The sequence below is a fragment of the Mesoplodon densirostris genome, chromosome 14 (assembly GCF_025265405.1).
Source record: "Mesoplodon densirostris isolate mMesDen1 chromosome 14, mMesDen1 primary haplotype, whole genome shotgun sequence".
NCBI lineage: Eukaryota > Metazoa > Chordata > Mammalia > Artiodactyla > Ziphiidae > Mesoplodon > Mesoplodon densirostris.
In genome coordinates, this window is record NC_082674.1 from 40,102,979 (window position 1) to 40,127,500 (window position 24,522).

A 24,522-nucleotide genomic window follows, 5' to 3' on the forward strand; every position below is an offset into this window, starting at 1 on the left:
CCATCAAACGCCAGACGGTTGCCATGGGAACCAGCGGGGGAGGGCGGTGTGTCCGGCCAGAATTCTTGATGCGCTTAGAACGTTTCTTCTTCCGGTCCCCGGTTCTTCACAACCACCGCCCCTCTCCACCGTCCCCCGCCCATTCTGTGGGCTCTCATCATTCTCTTCCCCTTTTCATTCTCTCCTTCCCTGTTCTAGGTCGCCATCTTGGACCATGCGTCAAGATGGCGCCCCCCAGTCCCAGAGGCAGAGCCCAGGAGCGCCGGGGAGCCTGCGCGCGCACGTGCTCGGGCGCGGAAGGGTGGGGGCCGTGATGTCAAGACGTTGCCCCGCCCCCGGTGGTCGCTCCGCCCCCGGCCCCACTCCGCCTTCCTCTCACCGGGCGAACCCGGAAGTGGAGGAGGAGGTGCGGCGGTGGTGGCAGAGCGGGCAGGCTCTGGCGGAACCGTACCAGGCAGCGTGTCTGGGGTTGGGGGCGAGGGGGCGGGGCTGAGCGGCCTGGGCATCCTGGCCTGGACGGGGCGGGGGAGGCCATGGCCTCGGCAGAGTTGCAGGGGAAGTACCAGAAGCTGGCTCAGGAGTATTCGAAGGTACCCGTCGTATGCGGGGAGTAGGGGGTCCCCGGCCCTGCGGCCTCGGGTTGCCTTGGCAGCGACTTGTCGGGACACAGGGGGCCGGCGGAGGGGGGAACGTGAGCGCGCCCCTTCTCTCTCCTCCGCCTCTTCTGTCCACCATTACCGTGCCTCCACCTGCAGCTCTCAGGAGATGGGGCCGGGCGGTGTCTGGGTCCGTGTGCGTTTCTGCGGGAAGGAGCAGGAGTTTGAGTCTTCCTTCTCACTGAACTAGCGGGCTTGGACTGGGATGTCAGAAATCCTGGCTTGCGCCTCTGGTGCTGGTCGGGAGGGGACGGGGAAAGGTGAGGACCATCCCTCCACGGCTGCTTCCTCAATTTTCCCAGCCCAGCGATGGGAAGGATCAAGCTTTCTCCTTTCCCACAGGGATGATATGAGGATAAAGAGATTTAAATGCCCCCAGTCAAGTCAGGAGTGTAAATAGAGTCATGCGTGTAAACTGCTTCACCGGAGATGGGATGGATGGGTTCAGTGCTTTGGCAAGATGTTGTCTGAAAATGATTTTGAAAGCTTGAGTGCTAGGGCTGTGTCCTTTTATCTCTCTTTTTCTTGGATCACCTGGACTGGGGAAGAGCACCCAGCAGGTGCTCAATACATGTTGAATTAAGCAAAGTAGGGACCTGTCCCTTCGTTGTATTTATGGCATCAGTATTTTAAACGATGGAACCCTTTTCTCGGAGAAGGGTGGTGCTGCTTTAATGGGTAGGGTGGTTCTGCCTCAAGAATATTCTAATGAAGTACTGAAAGCAGAATCTTACATTTTTGGAAATTGATTCATTAGTCATTAAACTTCGTTTTCAATGATCTTGGCATTCATGGGAGCAACTGGAAGACTTGGTCCCCTTTTTACAATTTGGAGAAACTGAGACACATTTTTTAATTTCATGTAACAAATATGCAGCCGGGCAAAATGAAATATTCTTTGAAAAATAAAACCTGTGCCTAAACATACACACTTAAGTCTTTTGACCATCAAATGGGAGCCTTTTGGGATGCTACACTTATTCCATGGGTGCTACCATTGGCAAAACTTCTTGTGTTTCCATTTGAATTTGCCTTAAAGGCCTGTGGCATGATGTTAGTGATGGCAAGTTTTTATCCTTTGAAGGAATATTTTTTTGTTTGAAAGGGCCAGAACTTATCTGGAACAAATCCATGTGATGAAGTGTGGTGGGTGGAGGATGACAGTACTCAAACTTGGCTCTACTATTTTTGGGTGAAAATTTTTCATGAGTATAAAGTAAGAAGGGGGCTCTGATTTTCTCTTCTGGAGAGTAAACAAGCTCACAAGGCAATTCCAGAAGAGTTCCAGAAATATTTTGCACAGTGACTGCATTGCTGAAATAATTGTATAGCCTCCCAAAAGTAATAAAAACTTTGAAAGATTTTATCATTTTGGATTTGTAAGCTCTTTTGTTCAGCAGACAGTTAGTGCCACCTGTGAACAATCTGCCGGGCCCTGTTGAGTGAGGCAGACTTCCACCTTAAGGAGAACCCTTTGATAGAATGTTCAACTGTTGTACATAATTATGATACAGGATGACAAGTGTTAGCTCAGTGGGAGAACAGAAGGAATGGCGGGTAAGGGTAGAAGTTACTTAGATTGGGGAGTAGGGAATAGGGAGGAAGGGATGGATGGTAGTGCTCCAGGCAAAGGAGACAGTCTCTGTTTGCTGACATCAAGGCACATTCGTTCAGATACATGACAGAGAGTGGTGAAATATGGTTGGAGGGATAATTTGGACCCGATCATGAAGGGTTGTGGATGTCAAATAAAAAGTTTGAACTTTGAGTAATGGAGAGACGTTAAAGGTTTTCGAACAGGAGAGTGACATTGCTTTTAGAAAGAAAACTGGTAGCTGTGTGGAGGATGGACTGAAATGGGGAAAGATTGGTGAAAAGAAGACCAGACTATAGGCTCTTTGAATAATTTTGGGGAGTGTAACGTAGGATTAAATAAAGTTTTGTGACTGTTGAGATGGAGAGGGGGGCTTAGATTTAGGAATTATGGTTAAAAAATATGGTTTAGTTTACCTCTTTTTTGTGTGCCTGCTTTGCACATAGCAGCAAACTTATGAAGGATATAAAGGTGTCAAGGCAGTCATCCTTGTGTCTCATTCATTCTGTGGGACGTGATGAGTGAGGGAAGACTGAGAGTTGACCCTGAAGGTTTCCCAGGGACTGCTCTGAGGGAACACCACTGCCACTGGCAGAGGAAGGTGGGCAGGAAGGTGAGCCAGTTTGGAGCGAAGTTTAGGTGCAATCATAGTATTTATGGTTGGGAGGTACATTGAAGCTATCTTATTCACATAGTAGCTTGAGATGATGTTGGGGTAATTACTGAAAATTTCTAGTGGAGAGGGACTGGCTGAAAGTCAGGACAAAGGCCAAAGCTTTTGTAATAATTCCCATAAAGACAATAGTTCCCATAAAGACAATAGTTGAACTTTGAGAGTTAATCACTTTAGGTAAATTCTTTGGGGAACACCTGTGGGAAGGATGTAACAGTAGGAGGAAATGCTAAGGAGACTATAGGAGGTCTGCCAGACTTCAGGTTATCTCCCATATTGGGCCAGACCATTTTTCATCCTTTTAATTGCAATGTGATGGAAATGTCAGAATGTGAGAACACTGATTGGTCAAAAGATTTCATGTGCTTTTCATTCCCTGTCAGTTCTAGTGCCAAGCAATTTCTAGATAAGATCTACGCTATCGATACCTTCAGCCCTGTGCCTATGGAAGGGGGTATTCTACCTTTTTGATAGCTTCCCTGGTGCAGAAATTGTGGGCTGATGTTGAAATCCAGTTACATCTTTTTCCTTATTTAGGATACAAAGAAAAAAGATTTCCTTTTAATATGGAGAAGGAGGCCTACAAATCAAGAGAGCAGCAAGCGTGATCCCTAAACCAAGGACATTTGCAGAATCTTCTCATGCTTATTTAATGCAGATCTTGGCCTGTGTTCCGGGAAGGGGCCCATTTCTTCCTTTGTAACTTCTGTCATCATCTTTTTTCCCCCCCGAGAAGGAAAAAAGCAGTATGAGGAGCTCCCATTAAAGAGACTGAGAGTTTTGTTAGATAAAAGATGAACCATGGAGGCCGAAGCAGGTGATAATTTCTGAGGTGGACAGGTTGCTAAAACAGTGTTATGGAAAGGTCAGTAAAAGTGGAGATTAAGACCCTCTGGTTTGGGCAATTAGGCGATCACTGGAGGCTTTAAACATTTCTGGTTTAACAGAGTTTGGGGGAGGGGAATGGTATGTAGAAGCTGGTTTTCAGAGATTTATGAAGTTAATAGGTAATAGACGGAGGCTGCCCCTTTGAGACGTGAGGGAAAGTTAATCAAGCCCTCAGTTTTCAAAGACCATTTCTTACTTGGTGTCTCTCCCACGGCCTGCTCTGCTTCTGATGCTCTGGTATATCTCATTCTGGAGATGAGGCTGAGCATGCAGTCCTGGCTCATTTGATTTCAGCCTGCTTTCTCTGAATGGGCTTCTGCACTCTTGCCTGGCACCATATTAATGTGTAGGCAAGTTTGAAGTTCTGATCTTTCCAGTGTTTGTGTTACTCTGGGTTCTCAAAGTGTAGACCCTGGATCAGCATCATCAGTGGCTGGGAATGGGTTAGAAATACAAATTCTTGGGTCTACCCAAGACTTACTGAATCTGAAACTGGTGGTCAGACCCAGCAGTCTGTGTTGTAACAAACCTCTCCAGTCATTTGGGTGCATACCAGAACCAGTGCTCAGGAAATGGTGTCAGTGTAGTAGCTATTGCTCAGATAATCTTTTTAAAGCTCTTTTCAAGGCAATAAAAGCCAATGGGGGGACTTCCCTGGTGGTCCAGTGAGTAAGACTTCACACTCCCAATGCAGGCGGCCCGGGTTCAATCCCTGGTCAGGGAACTAGATCCCACATCCTGCAACTAAAGATCCCGAGTGCCACAAGGAAGATCCCACACGCAGCAATGAAGATCCCATGTGCCACAACTAAGACCTGGCACAGCCAAGTAAATAAATAAATAGTAAAAAAAAAAAAAAAAAAAAAAAAAAACCTACAGTAATCAAAACAAAACAACGTGATGCTGGCAAAAAAAAAAAAAAAAAAGCCAATCGGAAAGGTAAACATCCATTATTTCTCTAACAGTTGACTTTGCAATTGATGCTTCTTTTAGTTACAAAGGAGATTGCCTTTTGAAACTTTTTAGACTTAGAGATGCTCATTTTGGCAAAGGATCAGTCTTGATTTGGTGTGTTTGCTTTCCAGATAGCAGGGCTTGGCTGACCCTGATTGATCGCCCTCTCTTGTAAGAGAAATAGACTCTGGGGCTGGGTTGGATTAAAATGGAGTATCAGCTTTTTTCTCCCCTAATGTGTAGGGTTCACTACTAAAGATGGATTGGAAAACGGTCTGTGTTCAGTGCTATCCAGTGGAACTTTCAGGAGAATGAGAATGTTCTGCATATTTGCTGTCCAGTAGGGTGACCACTAGCACGTGGGGCTATGGAGCAATTGAGATGTGGCTAGCTGAGCTGAGGAAATGAATTTTGGATTTTATTTACATAATTTAAGTTTAAATAGGCACATGTGGATATGGCTACCCTGTTGAGCTGTGCTGGCTTAGCCCCTAGATCATCACAAACGTAAGTGTCTATGTGACTCACCTGAAGACCTTGTTAAACTGCAGATCCTTTCTCAGTAGGTCTGTGGTGGGTCCTGAGATTCTGCTCCTAGGTGATGCTGCTGCAGCTGTCCGCAGACCGTACTTTGAATAGCAACGCTTTAGGAAGACAAGGGGTGTCCTACTCTCCGTCTTCAATTCAGCTGAATTTCCAACCAGTCCCTGGTGAGGCAGCTAGATTACAGAATTGGGAGTGGGGGTTTTGTCCTAATGAATTTCCTTGCATGGGAGCAGGAGCTAGAGAAAGGGTCTCGTTTGAGGACAGCTCTGAAAAAAGGTTTTCTTCCCAACTCAGTGACAAAATGACCCCAGCCATTAGTACATAGTATGTAGCCTTCACAGTTACTTTATCCTTTTCCATGGCGAGGAGCAAGTTAGTAGGCAGAGAGAAAGACTAAGTGGTACTCCCAGCACTGTAGAATACCTAAAATGTTAGAACTGGGAGTGTTTTTAAGGATCATCCAGGCCAGAGATACTGAAGCTGTGGTTTGCAGATGACTCAAGTGTGCTGAAATCAGGGTTTTGGTGAGGCTTAGAGATGGGCATCAGGTTATCTGTTGCATACATTACTTTGTAATGGAGAAAAGCTATACATGTAAAGATTTGTTTTATAGGGTCATAAAACCTGTATAAATGTCAGAATGTCCATTGTATGGAAACAGTTATGTAAGAGTGATTCTAACACAGAAGATTCTAGCTATCTCTTATAGTTGTTTAATGTGTTGCATTTAAACACCTTTTATTTACAGCACTTAATTGGATTAATTAACTAAAATTTTATTGAGTGCCTTCTCTATCCATAGCATTGATCTTTCATTGTACGCAGGAGATACAAGGAAGTATACTGTAGTCTCTGTTGTGAAGGACAGTTTAATTGGCAGATGGGACTTGAGTATAGAAATCATACATAAATTAATAAACATAAAATGTACTGCTTTAAAAAGTAAAAACTGAACAGTTTAAATAAGAGATGTCTTGTTACTAGCAAGTGCCCAGGGAACTGAGGGCAAGGTCACTGTGGACCATAGGGGCACTATAGAGAATGGTTAGGGAAAACTTATGGAAGAAGTAGGACCAGAGTAGGAAGTAGGCTCTAGAAGAACAGTTGGGGTTTGGTTGGTCAAAATGAGAAAAGGCTGTGTTTTCAGAGTAAAGGTGAAGCTAATCAAAAGATTATGACACACTATCACTATAGCTTTGATTAGCTTTACCTTTACTCTGAAAACACACTGACATATATACACTACCAAATGTAAAATAGCTCGTGGTAAGCTGCGGCATAGCACAGCTTGGTGCTTTATGTCCCCCAGAGGGGTGGGATAGGGAGGGTGGGAGGGAGGCTCAAGGGAGGGGGGATATGGGGAATATATGTATACATATAGCTGATTCACTTTGTTGTAAAGCAGAAACTAATAAATGTTATAAAGCAATTATACTCCAATAAACATGTATTTTAAAAAAAAGATTACAACACAATGAAAAATGAGGTTTGAAAAGGACTAAGAGGGTTTCTGAGCTGGGATTCAGAGGACCATTTCACTACTGGATGGAACACAAGTGCGTGGCACAGCTGCTGGAAATAGGCTATGTCACCTTCTGGAGAATTTTTCTGTCCTAGTGGAGACTTCAGGGCAGTTGTTTCTCAGTTACATCCACATCCACTGGAGTCTCCACACTAGTCTCCTAGAGGCATTGGTGACCATCGGTAACTGTTTCTGAAACAAACACTGCCTTTGCCTCCCACTGTGGTGAATGCTGGTGAGGAGAAAGATAAGATCCTAAAAGACCAGACTGGTCACAGTAGTATCCGCATTTGACAAGATGTTGGTCAGTAATGCAGAGATGTGGCAGTAGTGATGCTGAAACGCAGGAAGATGCCAAATGCCAAGTGCGGGTAACAAGGCAGCGGAGGGGGCCAAGCTTCTCCTTTTCTACCTACCAAATAACAGAAAGGGATTTTCGATAAGTATTTCTAAAAGCTGCATTTTCTCTTGGATGTTTCCATTGAAACTGTGTTTGAATTGTTACCAATTTAGCAAACAATATTTTCCAAAGGAAAATCGAAATCATTTTTCATTATAATCAGATTAAGTTCCAAACAGCAGTAATTTGAAAATTTTACTTTTGCTTTTATGACAGAGTAGGCTGTTCAGTTTGCTTTATGTAGCTTACACGTGTGCCTTAAAAATTAAAGGTGAGGGTTTTTTTGTTTGTTTGAAAACTGATGTAGTTCTGGTCCTACAGAAAATTGTCAGTTCAGCACATTTCAAGCTCCATCCCTAGTCCTTGAGGCAGTCATTAGGACCTTCTAAATACCACACGAAGAAGATCAGAGAGCAAAGTTAGAACAGGGGTATGAAATGAAACCTAAAGACTGAAGTAGTATCGCTGTCCTTTGGCTATATGGATTTGAAAGTATTTATTGAATTTTCTTACCTAGGTAGCACATTATCCAAGAATATGTTGATATTGCTTAAAAGATAAACTACTACACAATGGAAGTCAACATTAAAGTGGTATTTATTTCTCTCTTCTGAACTTCTAGAGCAGAGTGTGAAGAGCCTGATAGCAAATATTTTAGGCTTGGGGCCATATGGTTTCTGTTGCATCTACTCATCTGTCATTGTCACACAAAAACAATCATAGATAATTCATAAATATTCAAATATTCCTACTCTTCTGGCATAGAAAAAGGTCATTTCTGTTCTCAGGAGACAGATGTGAGCTATGCAGAACTAGAAGTAGATTTTTTTTTTCAGCTCATAGATAAAATTGTCCCATTCATTTAGTTTCTCAGAGAAGAACCTGGTCTTTCATGGTCTCTGTACTGAGTCCTCAGAAAATTAGTCTGTAACTGTAACCCTTTTGCTTCAGCTACACTGGGCTGGTATATTTATACTCACATGCTCTGTGTTGTGCTTGCTGATAACTACTGAAGGTTTATCTTTCAAAACCCTGCTGGTGGTGGTGATATAGATGTATACCTAAGTAGAAATTCATCAAGCTGTATAATTTCTGTTTTGTATATTTTATTTAAATAAAGTTAGACCTCAGTTTAAAAAAATAAAACTGTGAAAGAAGCCCAAGTCCTACCTCTTCAAAGGCTTCTGTCACCTCTCCAGCCCACTACTTTTCTCATTTATATGTAGCTTTATAAAATAGTAGCCAATATTGTCTAATGACATTATGCCTGGAGTCAAAACTGCTGGTGTCTGAATCTCAGCATAGCCACTGAACTTCTCTGTACCTTGGTTTCATCTGTAAAATGGCGATAATTATAGCACCTATTTCATAGGGTTGTGAGGATTAATGAGGTAGTGTATGTAAAGTATTTAGGACAGTGCCTGGTATGTAACGAGCATTCAAATGCTAGCTGCTATTATTATCAATTTCTAAATTGAGCTTGCTTCTTAGTTACTTTTGTACACTGCTTCCACTGATGCCTGATTAAAAGTCCTCCATTCCTGAGGCTATTGCGGGTGATGATATTTGCATGACTAATGTTAGGCACGGTGTACTGCTGGGTATGTTGATGCCCTATACTTTGATTTTCTGTTGAATTCTTATTCCATAATCAGTCCAGTTGTATGTATTTTACAGACGAATGGTGTGTCAGTTTCAAGGAAAATGACATACTCAGTGCCCTATTTTCTATTGTATTAGTTTTTATTTAGGGAGGTGATTGGTTTCATAGAAAGAACCATGTACGGGAAGTCGAGAGACCTGGACTTTAGTCTCAATTGTGCATTGATTAGTTTTATGTCATTGGGCAGCTCAGCCTCTGTGTCCTTATTTGTAAAATGGCAGACTGATGATCTCTACTATTCTCTTCCGGGCCAATATTCTTGTTCTCATATATATGTGAGCAGATAGTTACTCAGTGTACTGATTCCTGTAAAGTTATGGTAAGTGGTTTCCTTGCTATAAGTGATTGCTTTATGTTAAAAATTAATTATTACCTCCTCTGTTTTCAGCTTCGGGCTCAGAATCAGGTCTTGAAAAAAGGTGTCGTGGATGAACAAGCAAATTCTGCTGCTTTAAAGGTAGGCTACAGGGTATTTTGTGTTGTGAGGGTTAGGTTAGTGTTTGGTGAAGCTCACAGCAGGGACTTCAGCTCAGTTTTCCGGGGTAAATTCCCAACTCTTGACAGTGACTCACTAGGAATAGGGGAGGATAATAGAGTTTTTTTTTTTTGTTTAACTTTCCTACTTGCTTAGGTATGAATGTGATGTGCTTTGACTTCCTTAGCCAGAAATTACAAAAATGTATTGTTGGGGCTTCCCTGGTGGCGCAGTGGTTGAGAGTCCGCCTGCCGATGCAGGGGATACGGGTTCATGCCCCGGTCTGGGAAGATCCCACATGCCGCGGAGCGGCTGGGCCCGTGAGCCATGGCCGCTGAGCCTGCGCGTCCGGAGCCTGTGCTCCGCAACGGGAGAGGCCACAACAGTGAGAGGCCCACATACCGCAAAAAAAAAAAAAAAAAAAAAAAAAAAAAATGTATTGTTGGACTGTATGTAAGGCATTTCTCTCATACCTTGCTTCTCTCATAGCTGAATTCATCAGGATTAATGGGGCTTCTTATCTGGCTTCATCTGATAGCACTCTGTGGGGCTGTGTCATATTCATGTTTATATACCCAGCATTCAGCCGATGGTTGTCCCCTACTAAATGGATTTGAAAGTGTGAATCATTTAGTCCATTAATCTTGCTTTGAGGTCGAGCTGTTTAATAGTAATAACCTGTGTTAATGAGGACTGTTTGAGTGATACATCTTACCATCAGCACCTTTAACTGAGAGGAGAAATATGGTGGGAGTTGCAGGAATATGTTTCTACCTCATTTTAGTCGGCATATAATAAGTCCTGCTTAGTGATATTTTTAATTGGAAAAATTAATTCGAGGATATGGATTCCTTCTTGGTCAAGTTTCAGTTAAATATACTGCCTACCTCATTCTTTCACTCTCTCCCTTGCTTCCTCTTTAGAGAAAAGGGCTTAAGATTCCCTTTACTCTTCTCTCTTTCTGGAGTAGGCCCCAACCAGTGACATATCCTTAGACTTTCCACTCGGGTCTCCAAGACCCAGAGATATGTCCTTTCACTTGGCTGGTGTTGGATCCTCCACTAGAGAAATCTGTCTCTTGAGGATGCTCCCTCCTCAGGTGCTGTTCCACAGACTCAGGGCTGAGATAGTTCAGAGCATCTTACCCATACTCCCAAAGCTCTCTGCGCCCAAGCTGAGATGATTAAAAATAAGCTTTAAAGTCAGGATATGTTAGCCAAGTTATTATTTCGCCTAAATCACTGAAGAAATGATTATTATCTCTCCTCATGATGTTTAAAACCTATTACTGGGGAAGGTATTTCCTAGCTCATCTTAGTAGCCCACTCTGGTGTTTGACACCCTCCTGTTGCTGGCTGTGTTCAATTAACTCTGTGATAGTGGCCGTGGTGGCAACAACAGGCTCTATTTATTGAGCACCCACTGTGTGTCAGGCATTACGCTAGCACATTACATCCATTATCTCCATTTTCACAACAGCTCTGTGAGGGCAGACGCCACTATTATCGTCCTCATTGCAGAAACTAGGGTTTACAGAGAGGTTGGGATGGATGTCTTCTGAAATTAATGATTGGCTAATGAAGTTGGAACATTAGTCACCTAGTGATTAACTAATTATAAGGATGTAAAGAAATTACTTTATGTTTTACTATTCATCACAGTGGTCATTAAAATTATAGTGAGAATGACAGTTTGCCAGTTTGCTCAATGGGAATGTTAGGATGTCTCTGTTAGAGTAGGCGTTTGATTATATTGGGTTTGTCTCTTCAATGAGTTGTTAGATACAGTAAGCATTCATTGATTTGAATTTCTATAATTTGAAATATATAGTAATTTGGACATGGGCTGGGCCTAAGTTTACCATTGAACTTCAAGTAAAAATTAAGGACTTACTAAACAAACAACAGAAAAGGAAAATGTTTTTCTCTTTAATGAAAACATATTCTATCCCTCTAGCTGTGCCCTCAACATGCAGATAATGTCAGTAGATTGCAGACACCAGCCTCTGGTCTTTAGGTTGCTGTTTCAATATCCTTAAATACCCTATTCATTAAAACTTGACCGCTTAGCTTTATAGTGGTTTTTCAATGAAAGTAATAAAAGCACAGATCTTTCAATATATGGTAGTATATGGCCATCTGTGTTTGATTACCAGTGAACACAAAGTTGTCAGAACGTCGTAAGGAATATATAGTTAGAATAATTTTTTTTTTTTTTTTTTTTTTTTTTGGTCACACTGCGTGGCATGTGGGATCTTAAATTGGGGATCTTAAGTTGGGGAACCAGGGATCGAACCCATGCCCCCTGCATTGGAAGCACAGAGTCTTAACCACTGGACCTCCAGGGAAGCCCCAGAATAATATTTAAAAAAAAAAATAGAGCGAAACTAAATATTTCTCTTGTTTCCCATTTTCTTACCCTTACCATGGTATAAACAGTACAGAATGGTCAGTAGGAGATGTGTTGTTTAGATTTTGTTTCTATTTTCATTTTAAAGCATCCGAAACTATTCTTGTGATAGGATAATATTGATTTTTATCTTTGACAAATCAGAATAATTTAAAGTGTATTAAAAAGACTTCATTTCGACTGACTTAAATTCAAGGAGGATTTATAGGAAATAGTGAATACAAATATATTTCTTCCATTCTTGCTTACTGAAGGGCATCATCAGTGAGTCTAAGGTTCTCTTTAAACTTTCAAGTTTATAAAATTGTAGCCTCAGACTTTGTGTCTGCTCACTGCCAGACACAAGTATAACAACATTATATAGCAACACGTAATTGTGGATATTTTACTCTAAGTCGATGACTGTTCCTTCAGTACATATACTCTTTTACTTTATTTTTAAATACGCTTGGTTTGGCCAAAAAATGATTTTGTCACAAAACAGAGCTAAAAACATAGGAACTGTAATAATAAACATACAACTTGAATTCCTTAAAGCAAGAGGTTTTGATTATATTTTGGTGAAAGAAAAAATATTTTGTTTTCATTATTTTTAAATGTTAAGGCTAAATTACAAGGAATGGTCTCTTTTCACTTTGTTGTAGGAACAACTGAAAATGAAGGATCAATCACTGAGAAAACTGCAGCAGGAAATGGACAGTTTGACATTCCGAAATCTGCAGCTTGCCAAGAGGGTAGAGCTACTTCAAGATGAACTGGCTCTAAGTGAACCCCGAGGCAAGAAAAACAAGGTAGGTCAAGTAAAAGCAAGTTAGTGTGACCTTGTCATTAGGTACAGACATCTCCAGGCCATCCTGGTTTTAACAGAAGACCTCACCTCCAAATACTCTAAAGTTCCATTATTACACCTGGATATTGGGTTAAGAAAGCAGACATTTATTATTAATATATACCAAGTATTAGAGGCATTTTCATATGGAAGTGAGTTTTCAAGAATTTATTAGGAGCCAACATGCACATAGTTGGTTTAGTGACTGAGAAAAGTGAAGGGAGTATCTCATATTGGTCAAAATTATTGATATTTTTTAGTTATACTGAGTTGCCATTAACCCAAGGTAGGGCAGATAGAATGAGAAACATTGTCAAAGTGTAACTGCTGTCTGTGAAAGTAGCAGTTGAAGTACTCATACATTAGGCTTGTAAGTTTGTTGCAGATGTATTTTCTTCGGGTGTTTATTCTTAGGAGTTCAATTTGGTATTCTTGTCCTGAGATGTAAATATAATTTTTTCCCTTCTGGTTTTATGTAGTGAGGTGAGATTCTGATTACTCTAAGATGGATGATCCAGTACTTTTGATCATTCTGTGATTTAGAAGTTGCTTCTTTTTTAAGGGCAGGAGCTAGTGATTGAGTCTTTAAAAGTCTTGTATGTTTGTAGAACAGCACCCCACAAATGTGTGGATTGAGGCAATAACAATAGAATGGTTGGAGGGAAGAAGGCCCGCAGTAACTCTGAAGCAGCATGGTGTGGAGGGAAGAGCGCTGGCTTTGGCGTTGAGCCCAGGCTTGAATTCTTTGTCTGCCATTTATAGTTCTATGACTTTAGGCAAATTTTTTAGCCTTGCAACCTCAGTTGTGGGGAAGATACTCTCAGATTTGTTGTCAGGATTAAATGGGATCATGTAAAAGTACCCAGGACTGTATTTGCCATATTATGGGCAGTTGACATAATTATGTGTTAGTACATTTCCATATGCATTTCCCCTACGTGGAAGAATTCTCTAGAGTGGTAATTTTCAAATAAATGGGGAAGAGAGAGGGCAAAACAGATATGTATTAGAATCACTTGGGAAACTGTCAAAATACACATGCTCTGGAAATTCTGAAAGACCCTTGGGGAGGGAATAGTCATCTGTATTTCACACGTGCTCCCCAGGTTAGTGAGATCCTCTCCCAGGGCTGTTTTAGCAGAGATTTGGGTATAATTACTTCTGAATTAATTTTAATAAGAGCTTTCCACATTTGGAAGCACTAAGGACCCAGAATATGTCATTCAACAGTGTTCCTTGTGTGCACATACCTCTTGTGTTCGCATTTAATGTTTATTTGTTTGTCTGTTTGTTACATAGCTGCTCCATTTTCAAAGGGCTTTCTAATCACTGGTTCACATTGGATCAGTAAATGACTTCATTTTAAGTGAGGAGTGAAGCACAAGAAAGGCAGAGGAGGGTGGTGACTGATGTCTGAACAGTTCATTGTTAGGCTGTCCCTTGAATAGTCTCACTTCTGTGTGTATTCCATGAAAACAGATGTTCATTATTGGCTCTTAAATAGTGCTGTTCTATGTAGAAAAAGTTAATATTGGTAAAAAGGCAAAAGGCAAGTATTTTTCATAATCTTTGAGCTTTTTCCTTCTGTTTATTTATAATAGCTTTATCTTATGTTTTTTAAATTAGAGATTTATGTGAACTTCTGTATAAATGTGTTTTTGTGAATGCTGTTAATTTCTTAAAGGAGTTTTAACAACTCAGACTCATGGAATTGGTAAAACTGTCATTTCCCAAACCAAAAGATAATTGAAATGATATTTATTAGCATATTTATATTGCTAGCTCTCTGGGTCTGCTCTGTCTTCCAACAGAACTACTCCTGAATTCATCTGCAAAGAATAGTGAGCTTTATCTGTTATTTTCTCTCTCTTTGTTATGCTTTCCTGCTCATTGCAATATTTTCAGTTCCAACTTGTGTCACATAGGAAAAGTTAAATGATGGACTGTATACCTTTTGCAGGATTGTTTGAGAATGGTGAACACGTAGAAGAGACAAGCTACTAAGGTGATAGAGAATCTGTGTACCTTAGGATGTTTCTCTAAAGGATGAAAGTTATGTGGACATAACTTATTCTTTCCATCAGAAAAGTGGAGAATCTTCTTCTCAGTTGAGTCAAGAGCAGAAGAGTGTCTTTGATGAAGACCTGCAAAAGAAGATAGAAGAGAATGAACGGTTGCACATACAAGTGAGAAAATCTTCCTGTTTTTCCATATGAATTTAAAAATGGGTTGTATGATATGCAATGTGGAAAAACCAGTGCAAGATAGAGTGTTTTGTGTATGGGTGGGTGTTTTAATGTTTCCTGTGGTCCTTAGGTGTATATGTCACTGTCATTCATTCATTTCTTAGATCTCATTCATGTTTTAATACGGATGTGTGCTTTGAGTATGCACTTGTTCAGAGGACAGCAGAATAACTTCATAAGTTAACAATAAAGAAGTATACTGGGCACTCTTCATTTTATATAGGAGATGGTTGGATGGATCATTTAGATGGGGGCTTATCAATAAGTAGTGTTTGCTTTTTAATTATGACAGCTTAGTTGGTTTTTATCTGTTTCCCTGTTAGTCTGTAAGGTCTCATTAGTGTATAGACCATGTCGGTTTTGTCTGCCCAGCCTCAGGACAGGGCCTCACTCATGGCAGGCCCTCAACTATTCGTGGAATGTTGAGTAATCAGTGTCTGCTCCAAACCATTCAGCATATTTTAAGAGTCATAGGGTAGTGTATTCCACTATGCCTCCTGATTTTTTGTGTGAAATGGTGAGCATAGTCAAACAGTGGAAAATAAATATGCATTCTCAGTCTTTGAAAATGTTTACAAAATGAACTTTTGACTTCATGAATTTTGTGTTAAGTATTCATAATTCTTAATTATTACTGGCTTCTCATTAAGGAAAGGAGCCTTACCTGCTTCAGGAGTAACACCTGTTTGATTTTTGATTATTTAATTGCAGAAGTCAGCCTAACAGAAAAGTTATACCCTGGTCAGTTGAGTCCTCTGTGTGCCAGAAATGGTTTGAAATAGAAATCCATGAGCCTGGGAGGAAGGAGGTACAGGCTTTGGAGTCAGTCTGTGGCTGTGAGACATTTGACAAGTTAGGTCATCCCTTGAAGCTTCTGTTTCCCCATCTGTAAAGGAGGGATTACAAGTACACCACCTCTGACCTGCCATGAGGCTCCACTGAGCTCATGCCTGTGTGGTTTTGCACAGTGAGCATATGGAACCTTATGGAAGTTGCTCAATGATTAGTCGCTGCAGTTGTTTTCTCTTCATTTGTATATATTGGGATGTTGTGAGAACACACCATGATCTTTCCTTTTCAGTTTTTTGAAGCCGATGAGCAGCACAAGCACGTGGAAGCAGAGCTGAGGAGTCGGCTGGCCACTCTGGAGATGGAAGCGGCCCAGCACCAAGCTGTGGTCGATGGCCTGACCCGGAAGTACATGGAAACCATCGAGAAGCTGCAGAATGACAAGGCTAAACTAGAGGTAAGACCCGCCGTTGGTGAGAGCATGTGAAAAAATAGTCCAGGCTTTTGGAAATCATCCACCTGCTTTATAGAACAAAAGTTAGCCGTTCAAGGCAGGACTGCTGCCTGCAGCGTCTCCTCAGCGAGCTCACATCTGTGGCCTGAGACGTCTGCTCTTCTTTTTTTTTTGACAGACCAATATGCATATAATTTTGGTTAGTTATATTTGTCACACCACATTTCTAGCAAATTGAACACAATTTCAAGTAAATAGCTCTATAAAATTTATAGGGGAAAACCAGAAAATAAAAAGAGTAGAAAAATTTTTTCTCTACCTGCAGGATTTCAAAATGGAAAGCCAAACAATATAGTTTGGCATAGTTTATTTTTTTTTAATTTTTAATTTTTTTCAATTTTATTGGAGTGTAGTTGATTTACAATGTTGTGTTAGTTTCAGGTATACAGCAAAATGATTGAGTTACACATACACATATATTCATTCTTTTTCAGATTTTTTTCCCATATAGGTTTATTACAGAATATTGAGTAGAGTTCCCTGTGCTTTTTTTTCCTTCTAAAATTCAGGTAAAATCTCAGACTCTAGAAAAGGAGGCCAAGGAATGTCGACTTCGGACAGAAGAATGGTATGTGGAAACGTGAATTCCAAGGGACCCTGAAGTGAGAATCAGAAGACCCGAGTTTTGGTGTAGTAGCTCCTCTGTCTTAATTTTCTCACATTTGCAATGAGACAGGAGTAGATCATCTCCAGGGTCCTTTTCAGTTTTGTTATCTCTGGGACCTTATGAATTCTTGGTAGAGTGGCCTGTGCATTAGTCCTCAGCCTGCAGATGTTTTGGACTGTGGCAGATGGCATTCTGGGGCTCCAGTACTGAGGACTGGATCCTTTCTGTTTTAGACTACTCTAAAGAGAAGGCCTTCTGAGAGTCCCAGGCAGGAAAACTGACTAATGATCATGGTGTCAACCTTTTAATTTTAAATAATTTTAAATAAAATGAGGTTATGCAATCTATTGATAATTTGGAGATATTTACATCTTAAAATATTACTTATCTCTAGGTAGTAAGAGCATGCACCAACATTTATTTGATAAATGACATATTTTAGGTTTTAATAGGATCAATCCAGTGCATTTTTTCAGTTTAGTTGCATTGAACTTGCATGGTGTATCTATGCTCTTAATTGAATCAAAACCAAAAATGATCAGATTTTCAGCTCAAGGGAAAAAAAAACGCTTTAATACTTTAAAAACGTTTACCATAATACTTGGACAAATATTTATGTGTTGTAAAGAGAAAATTTATGAGTTTGAAATGGCTCTAAGATTCTTTTGAGCTTGGGGAGATAAACTTAAAATTGTATAAGATATTGGGACTGTGATAAATTCTTTGAAACTTCCAGTCATTCAACAGGAGTCTCAGGAGCTTTAGAATCAAGGCTTAGTATTTTTCTTATCTTCATTTTTTTTTTTAACAACTCTGTACTACCAAGGGTATCCCAGATGTCAGGTACCATCCTCTGAAAGCCTGATACAGCTGTTGAGGTAACAAGCAAATGATGGTCTACTGTCTATTGATAATGTGGTTTTGTATTTTTTCTTTCAGTCAGTTACAGTTAAAGAATCTTCACGAAGATTTGTCAAGTAGATTAGAGGAATCCTTATCAGTCATCAATGAAAAAGTACCTTTTAATGATACAAGTAGGTATTATGTACAGTTTTCCATTATTTGCAACTCTGAACCTCTTTATGATAGCCAGCTAATTAAAATAATTTGTAATCTGGCAGAAAATCTCATTGGCCTAACAGAGGGTTGCTTTCTTTTTGTCCTTTTGATCAGCTTTGGCCTTCATGTTTCATAGGGAGATTTTAATTTGTCACATAAGTATTCTGAAGCTAGGCTTCTTGGAAAAAGCCCACATTTTTTAATTGCATGTATTTAACATATCCCAAGGTGAAAACCAACCTGCACATAAAGTACCTGAATATTTGTACAAGAAATTTGATCATGGTGGGTGGCAAGGTGGGAGAGGAGTAGGGGGATGGGTGGGAGGTGAATCTTCTTAGCCTGGTATCTCCTGCCCTTTGGACAATCCTCAGAGATAGTTAGGGAGTTGACTTGGGTAAGCCCTGCTTCCTGCTCATCCTGGGAATGGTCTGGTAATTTACACAGCCAAGAGCAACAAAAAGGAGTTAAAAAAAGAAAAATCAACTTACATATATAACAGATGCCAAATTTGTAACCTTTAGACAGGTATTAAGTCTAAACCTTGAAGACAAAGAAAACAACTGTTTTGCTGCAGAAACTTAAATTTAAATTAGTACACATTTCCTTTTTTACAATTATATCATTGAAATTAATTTTTGACTTCTTCTCAATTTTTCTTAGGGAAGGCCTAAAAAAAGAGGGAAGAAAAGACACCAAAGAAAAATAGCAGTTTGCTCTAACACTGAAATCAGAATATGTCATTATTATATCAAAAACCTAAATTCATCTGAAAACAACACCTGTTACTGCTTTCTACATTAATGTAAATAGCACCAGCATACTTTGATCCACTAGGCTTAAAACCTTGGCATTTCATTTTCTCCTTATTCCTTAGTCATCAGGTTCTAATCATTTCCTTCTGAGTCTCTTTGGGTTTATCCTTTCTTTTCCGGTACTAGTTGTCACCCTATTTTAGGTTCTTACCATGTCACAAGTAGGGTACTACTTTTAGTTCCGAAATATTTAGAGATTATTTACTGAAAGTCTAAATGTGTGGGGAGCACAGGATATGCAAAAATGTATAAGACAAAAATCTCTACCTACCCTCAAGGAATTTATAGTCCAGTAGGGGAGAAATAAGGTACAGAAATATCTGAAATATAATCTAAGCTATTCCATGAAGCACCTCTTGGGGTTTCAGGGTAAGGATGATTACTACTGGTGGGGTTGTTTGGGGAAGCCTTTTGGAAGAAGTGTGCTTTGAGCTGGGCCAGGATGCAAAAGTAGGTTTTATTGGTCAGAGAGGTGAGGGAGAATGAGCCAGGGAATTGCATGGAGTGTGGTTATGTAGGATAAAGGTGCTGTCGGGGCCTGACAGCAGTAATTAGTTAAGTATGACTGGAGGCTAGAGTGGGTGGGATGTGGAGGCCAATGATGGGTAAGTTCTGAAAGGGAGGGTGGGGCTGGACCCTCGGGGACTTAATTTGCAAGTCAGTAGGTTGTTGCAGAAGCTTTTGGAAATGTCTTGGTGAAATTTGTGCGCTCACAAAGTTCATCTGGCAACAGAGTGCAGACTACCCTGGAATGGGAGAAGGGGGCTGATGCTGTTGTGATGATAGTCCTGGTGTGCTGTGATGGGGGCTGGAGCCTGAGTTGTCAGGGAGATGCAAGGAGGCAAGGGAGCAACAGGAGGCAGTGTGGTGGAAAGATGTGGTGCAGCTGACAGAAATCAAAGAGGCAGACGGGGAGCAGGTTTATGGGAAAGATGTTGACGGTAACTTTGTTGTGGCTTAATATTCTAACAGATTGGTGTGCATCTCTTTACCTACTGGTGTGTACATTTGTGAATAAAAGCCTAGATCTGGGGAGAGAAACTGATGTTGACCCAACTGGGATGGATGAGCCCCCCTGTTGGGAGTGGTGGGAATGAGGGGTGCAGAGTACAAAGAGGCCTGTGCAGAGTGCACTGCAGGGATCAGGAAGGGAAGGGGCTGAGGGGGAGAGAAGCTGGGAAATGGGGTGAGCATTTCTCATTTCTCAGTTAAGCTCTTTTTTCATAAATGTAAAATGACTTAATGAACAGCCATTTTTGTTTTGTAGAATATAGTCAGTATAACGCCCTGAACGTTCCAGTCCACAATAGGAGGCATCAGGTAAAGATGAAGTTTTTATTTTCAGTGATGTGTGTGTCAAACTTTTCAGAAACACCAGTTAGTTGTTTGGGCCTCTGTTTAGTGCACCAAATCATGGCGTTTAACTTTTACTTTCTTTTCTCATACATTCTTAAAAATTGTGTAACTTGCTGTTTTTTGAATTTGTACATAATGTAGATTTTTGCTGTCTCTTGTCTGATAACATTAGAACTGAATTGTGGGATGTACTGATTTTTGAGTCATACCTTTCTTTTAGGTTTTGCACTTAAACAGTCTAGGTTAAGTTGAGAGGTATATTTACCAAAACTGGCGGCTTTCTATTGTAATTTACTTAGACAGTAGTATTAAAATCTAAGTGGGAGCAAATGAATTTAAATTAAGGAATAATTATACTAGAGTTCAAATGTTTCTCAAAAGCAGACTTAATAAAGTTGTTTGGGAGTAATAACTTGATAGTTGACTTTAACTGTATCCTTTTCATTTTAAAGCTGAAGATGCGGGATATCGCTGGGCAGGCCCTGGCTTTTGTTCAAGATCTTGTCAAGGGTCTTCTGAACTTTCACACCTATACAGAACAGAGGATTCAGATTTTTCCTGTTGATTCTGCCATTGACACTATATCTCCATTGAATCAGAAGGTACATTTAACTCAGGATACCTTTTGTTTGCCCTGAACAAACGTGGAGACTTGTTACTAATTATCAGACCACTTCTGTGCCTCCGCCAAGTACTGTGGAGGACGTAGGAAAAGCTACAAGTCGTAGTCTTTACCCTCAAGGTAAAATACGGCAAACGTGGGGATTCTTAAGAAATGAAATAGTAAGGGAGTTGTTAAAGACCTTAGTGTGAATGAGTGGTATGGGCAGTAAGTGATATGAGGTCATCAAGGAGGGGAGATTGCTGTCGGTGGTAGTGTCTGGAAAGGTTCTTTGGTGATTTAACTGGACTTTGAAAAATGAGTATGATTTGCATAGGAGGAGCGAAGCGGGGTGGGTATTTTTTCACTGCGGAAGAGGGAAAGACATGAGCAAAACCATGGAGTAGGAAACCATAGGGAGTATGCACGTAGTCACATACCACCACTTTTGCCATATTGTACTGGTATCACAGACTGGCCCTGACACAGTGTGTGAGGGTGGGTGTTACTCAGAGCCAAGAATAGCAGGAGGTGGGGATTATTGGGGCCATCTTGAAGGGAGGAAATTAGGGGGCTTGCAATAGATGAACTCTAAGTGCCCCATACTGTGGTGTCTGAAGTGAGTCATGCCACTCTCTACTTACCTGATTCTTCTCATCAGCTTTTTTTTGGTGTCTGCGTGTGCATCATGCAGTATTTCCAGGATGTGAATAGTGTGTATGTCCACAGATCCTGTTAGTATAGCAAAGGCTTAGATTCTGGAGTCATACTTCTGGGGTGGCAGCCCAGTTCTGCCACTTTCTATGTCCCCTTGGTCAGTTTATTTAACCTCTCTGTGCATCTTGAAAATGGAGGATAAAGTACCTACCCCACAGGTATGTATGTTTGAGGATTTAATGAGATAATACATGTACAGTGCTAAGAACAGTGCTTGGCACATAGTAAGTACTCAGTAAAGGCTAGCTCTTACCATCGTCATCATGCTGCCGTACTCATAGGAAGCCCTCAGCAAATGCTTGCTTTTCATCAGTCTTCATCTGACTCCACAAATCTTTTGAGGTTCATAAAAATTAAACTTTGGGCCTTTGAAATGCTCTTTAATATCACCGTGGGAAGAAGCTTTCAGATGACCTGGGTAAGGAAAATGGAACTGCAGCATTTTAATGTAGTTATATTTTCTTTTATACTTCCTATAATATAAAAACATTTTTTTCCACTGATTCTTTGTCCATTATTTTATTTTATTTACTTTTAACTTTAATTATTTATTTATTTGGTTGGTTGGTTTTGGGGGTTTTTTGGCCACACCGCCTGGCTTGCGGGATCTTAGTTCCTCAACTGGGGATTGAACCCGGACCCCAGCAGTGAAAGCGCTGAGTCTTAACTACTGGACCACCAGGGAATTCCTGCCATTACTTTATTTTAGCTTGTTGCCATATTATGCCCACACAGCGAGAATCAAATATGTTAATCTTAACAGAAACATTTCATTCCTTTGAAGAATTCTTATTTTTCTCAATATTTTACCCTTGGTGCTTTGGCCTCTGAAAGGCCCTATGTGATTTTCTATTAAGTCTGTATTACTGAAGATTCAGAAACCATTTGTTAAAAGATGACCAAAGCGTTTAGACTTGTTCATAGAATCATAAAGTAGACGTTTATACCTGAGCTTAGAGTTCAACTTATTTACAGCTCTAAAGATCGAAGCCCAGAGAGACTGAATTTCCCAGGGCCATATATCTGTATAGTTTGCAGTAGGGCCAATTGAATCACCTATCTGCAAAATGAGACCTTACATTTCTATACTGAGAAAATGAAATTTGAGCCATTATACAGTATTTAGAAAACTGAGATATTTCACAAGTGAAAAATTAACTTCTTGCTTCTCAATTGTCTAAATGCCTTGGGATCTTTTTCTGAATCTATTCTTCATACTGAATTAGTCCTTTGTAAATATGACAGTATCCGTGACAGTTATAAAAGTTTTTATATTCTCATTTTGATGATAATTACATCCCTGGAATTTGTTAACCTTGAACATTGTATACAGTGAAAATAAGAAACTGTACTTAAAAGTCTTTTGCTTCTAAAAAATGAGTTAAATTAAATGAGTTATATAACACAAAAACTGTCATACAGTTTTGATTACCAAACTTTTTTTTTTTTTTAACTGGGACCCCTATGAAGAAGCAGTTGTTTAGACAAGAAGGCCTGTTGGTGCTGTGTTGTAAATAGTATCCCCTCCCCATTTGCTTCATTAATTATGTCATCCCTCTTCTAGTTCCTCATTTTGCAATGGAATGGGGACTTGGGGATAATATCTAGGATTTTCGAGGGGAACTCTGTGTAAAAGCCTGATTTCCCAAAAAAAGTTTTCAAAAGAATTTAGGTTTAAAACTCAGCGAGTCCATTTACAAATGTTTTGCTATTCTTTATTTTCCAGTGATTTAACTCACAATTCTTTCCCTTCTATTTAGTTCTCACAGTATCTTCATGAAAATGCATCCTATGTCCGCCCTCTTGAGGAAGGAATGCTTCATTTATTTGAAAGTATTACTGAGGATACTGTGACTGTCCTGGTAATTTTCTTCTATGTTTTACTTCTGGAAATGGGAGCTCTTCTTTTTCAAATGACACTATTAACCTTGAAATTTTTTCTTTTCCAGGAGACAACTGTGAAATTGAAAACTTTTTCAGAGCATTTAACCTCTTACATATGTTTTCTTAGGAAGATTCTTCCTTATCAGTTAAAAAGGTACTTACCCTCTGGGCCAGGGAGCTTGGGGAATTGCGAGGTGTCATCTGAGCTGTGCTGGAGTTAGTAAAGTAATAACATGTGCTGCTTGTGATCTGCCTGACCTTTCTGCACCACAACCAATTTGGACTTTTGTGAAAATGGAAAGTCATGGTTTGAGCAGCACAAACTTATATTTAAGAAAATTGAATTGTAGTTTGTCAGCTAGGGTTTTTTCAGTATTCTGTACTGAGATTACTACTATAACCACATAATGCAATATAAACCAGTATTTTTAATGATTGTGAATGACACATTTATTGAAGGAAATATTTCATTTTGGGGTATTTTTTATCCTTTTACTATAAACCTCTAGATGGCGGTTATAATAGTTAACCTCTACATTGCAATTTATAATCCTTAGGTTTCTTTGAAATAGTATATTGTTTTTATTATTGGTGATTTATTTAAGTTATAAAGTAAAAGCTTTGTTTACATACTTCAGCCCTCATAGGATATGTCATTAAGTAACCTTAAATGCTCCATCTTAAACATTTCTGGAAAGGCAAGAGAAAATAATTTATGTAATTGGTAATTTGAGAATACTGCCTGTACATTTTGATACTTTTGGTCTAAAACTACCAAGAGTCCTAATTCATCTAAATCTTTTCATCCTAAGATTTAGTCTTTAAAAAAAGTAATCAAAGAATAATACAACTCGAACATAGGAGAAATAAGAGCATATATGTAGTATAGTATATTGCAAAATAAGGTTTAGGAAATACATAGATGAATAACTTACAGATGTTGAAAATATACAAGTAATTATAGTTTTTAAGTCCTTGTAAAACTAAAGTAGTAGGTTTTAGCTTTTCAATAATATGAAATTTTATTCTTAAAAATTAATGTGTTAAGAGCCATCTTATTTCCTAATTCTAACCTAACAAAGGTATTTCAATAACTGAATTCTATGATTTGTGCACGTGACAGAATTTTAGGAATCAGGGTATTATGATAAACTAATAATTGTGAATTACAGTTTCATTCAGATCCTTAAATGTTTTAGTTCAGTATAATTAAAGTTTTTTTGAAAATTGACTCTGGAAGTTTAACACTAAGTTGAATACACTTTATTGATTTGGCTTACATTGAAAAGACTCTAAGAACCATTGCAAAACTTCTAATTGCCAAA

General features: G+C 39.7%; 1 protein-coding gene across 3 annotated transcripts in view; it reads left to right on the forward strand.

Moving 5' to 3' along the window:
• The first annotated feature begins 481 nt into the window (after positions 1–481).
• PPP1R21 (protein phosphatase 1 regulatory subunit 21) overlaps positions 482–24,522 on the forward strand; it is a 60,772-nt gene continuing 36,731 nt past the window's right edge. For all 3 annotated transcript variants that reach the window (XM_060117663.1, XM_060117662.1, XM_060117664.1), the window contains exons 1-11: positions 482–590; positions 9,285–9,353; positions 12,425–12,571; positions 14,694–14,795; positions 15,937–16,101; positions 16,668–16,726; positions 17,705–17,799; positions 19,907–19,959; positions 20,448–20,597; positions 23,074–23,175; positions 23,263–23,351. In XM_060117663.1, the coding sequence (XP_059973646.1) occupies positions 534–590; positions 9,285–9,353; positions 12,425–12,571; positions 14,694–14,795; positions 15,937–16,101; positions 16,668–16,726; positions 17,705–17,799; positions 19,907–19,959; positions 20,448–20,597; positions 23,074–23,175; positions 23,263–23,351 (1,088 nt within the window). In that variant the 5' untranslated portion in view covers positions 482–533. The remainder of the gene's footprint in view (positions 591–9,284; positions 9,354–12,424; positions 12,572–14,693; positions 14,796–15,936; positions 16,102–16,667; positions 16,727–17,704; positions 17,800–19,906; positions 19,960–20,447; positions 20,598–23,073; positions 23,176–23,262; positions 23,352–24,522) is intronic.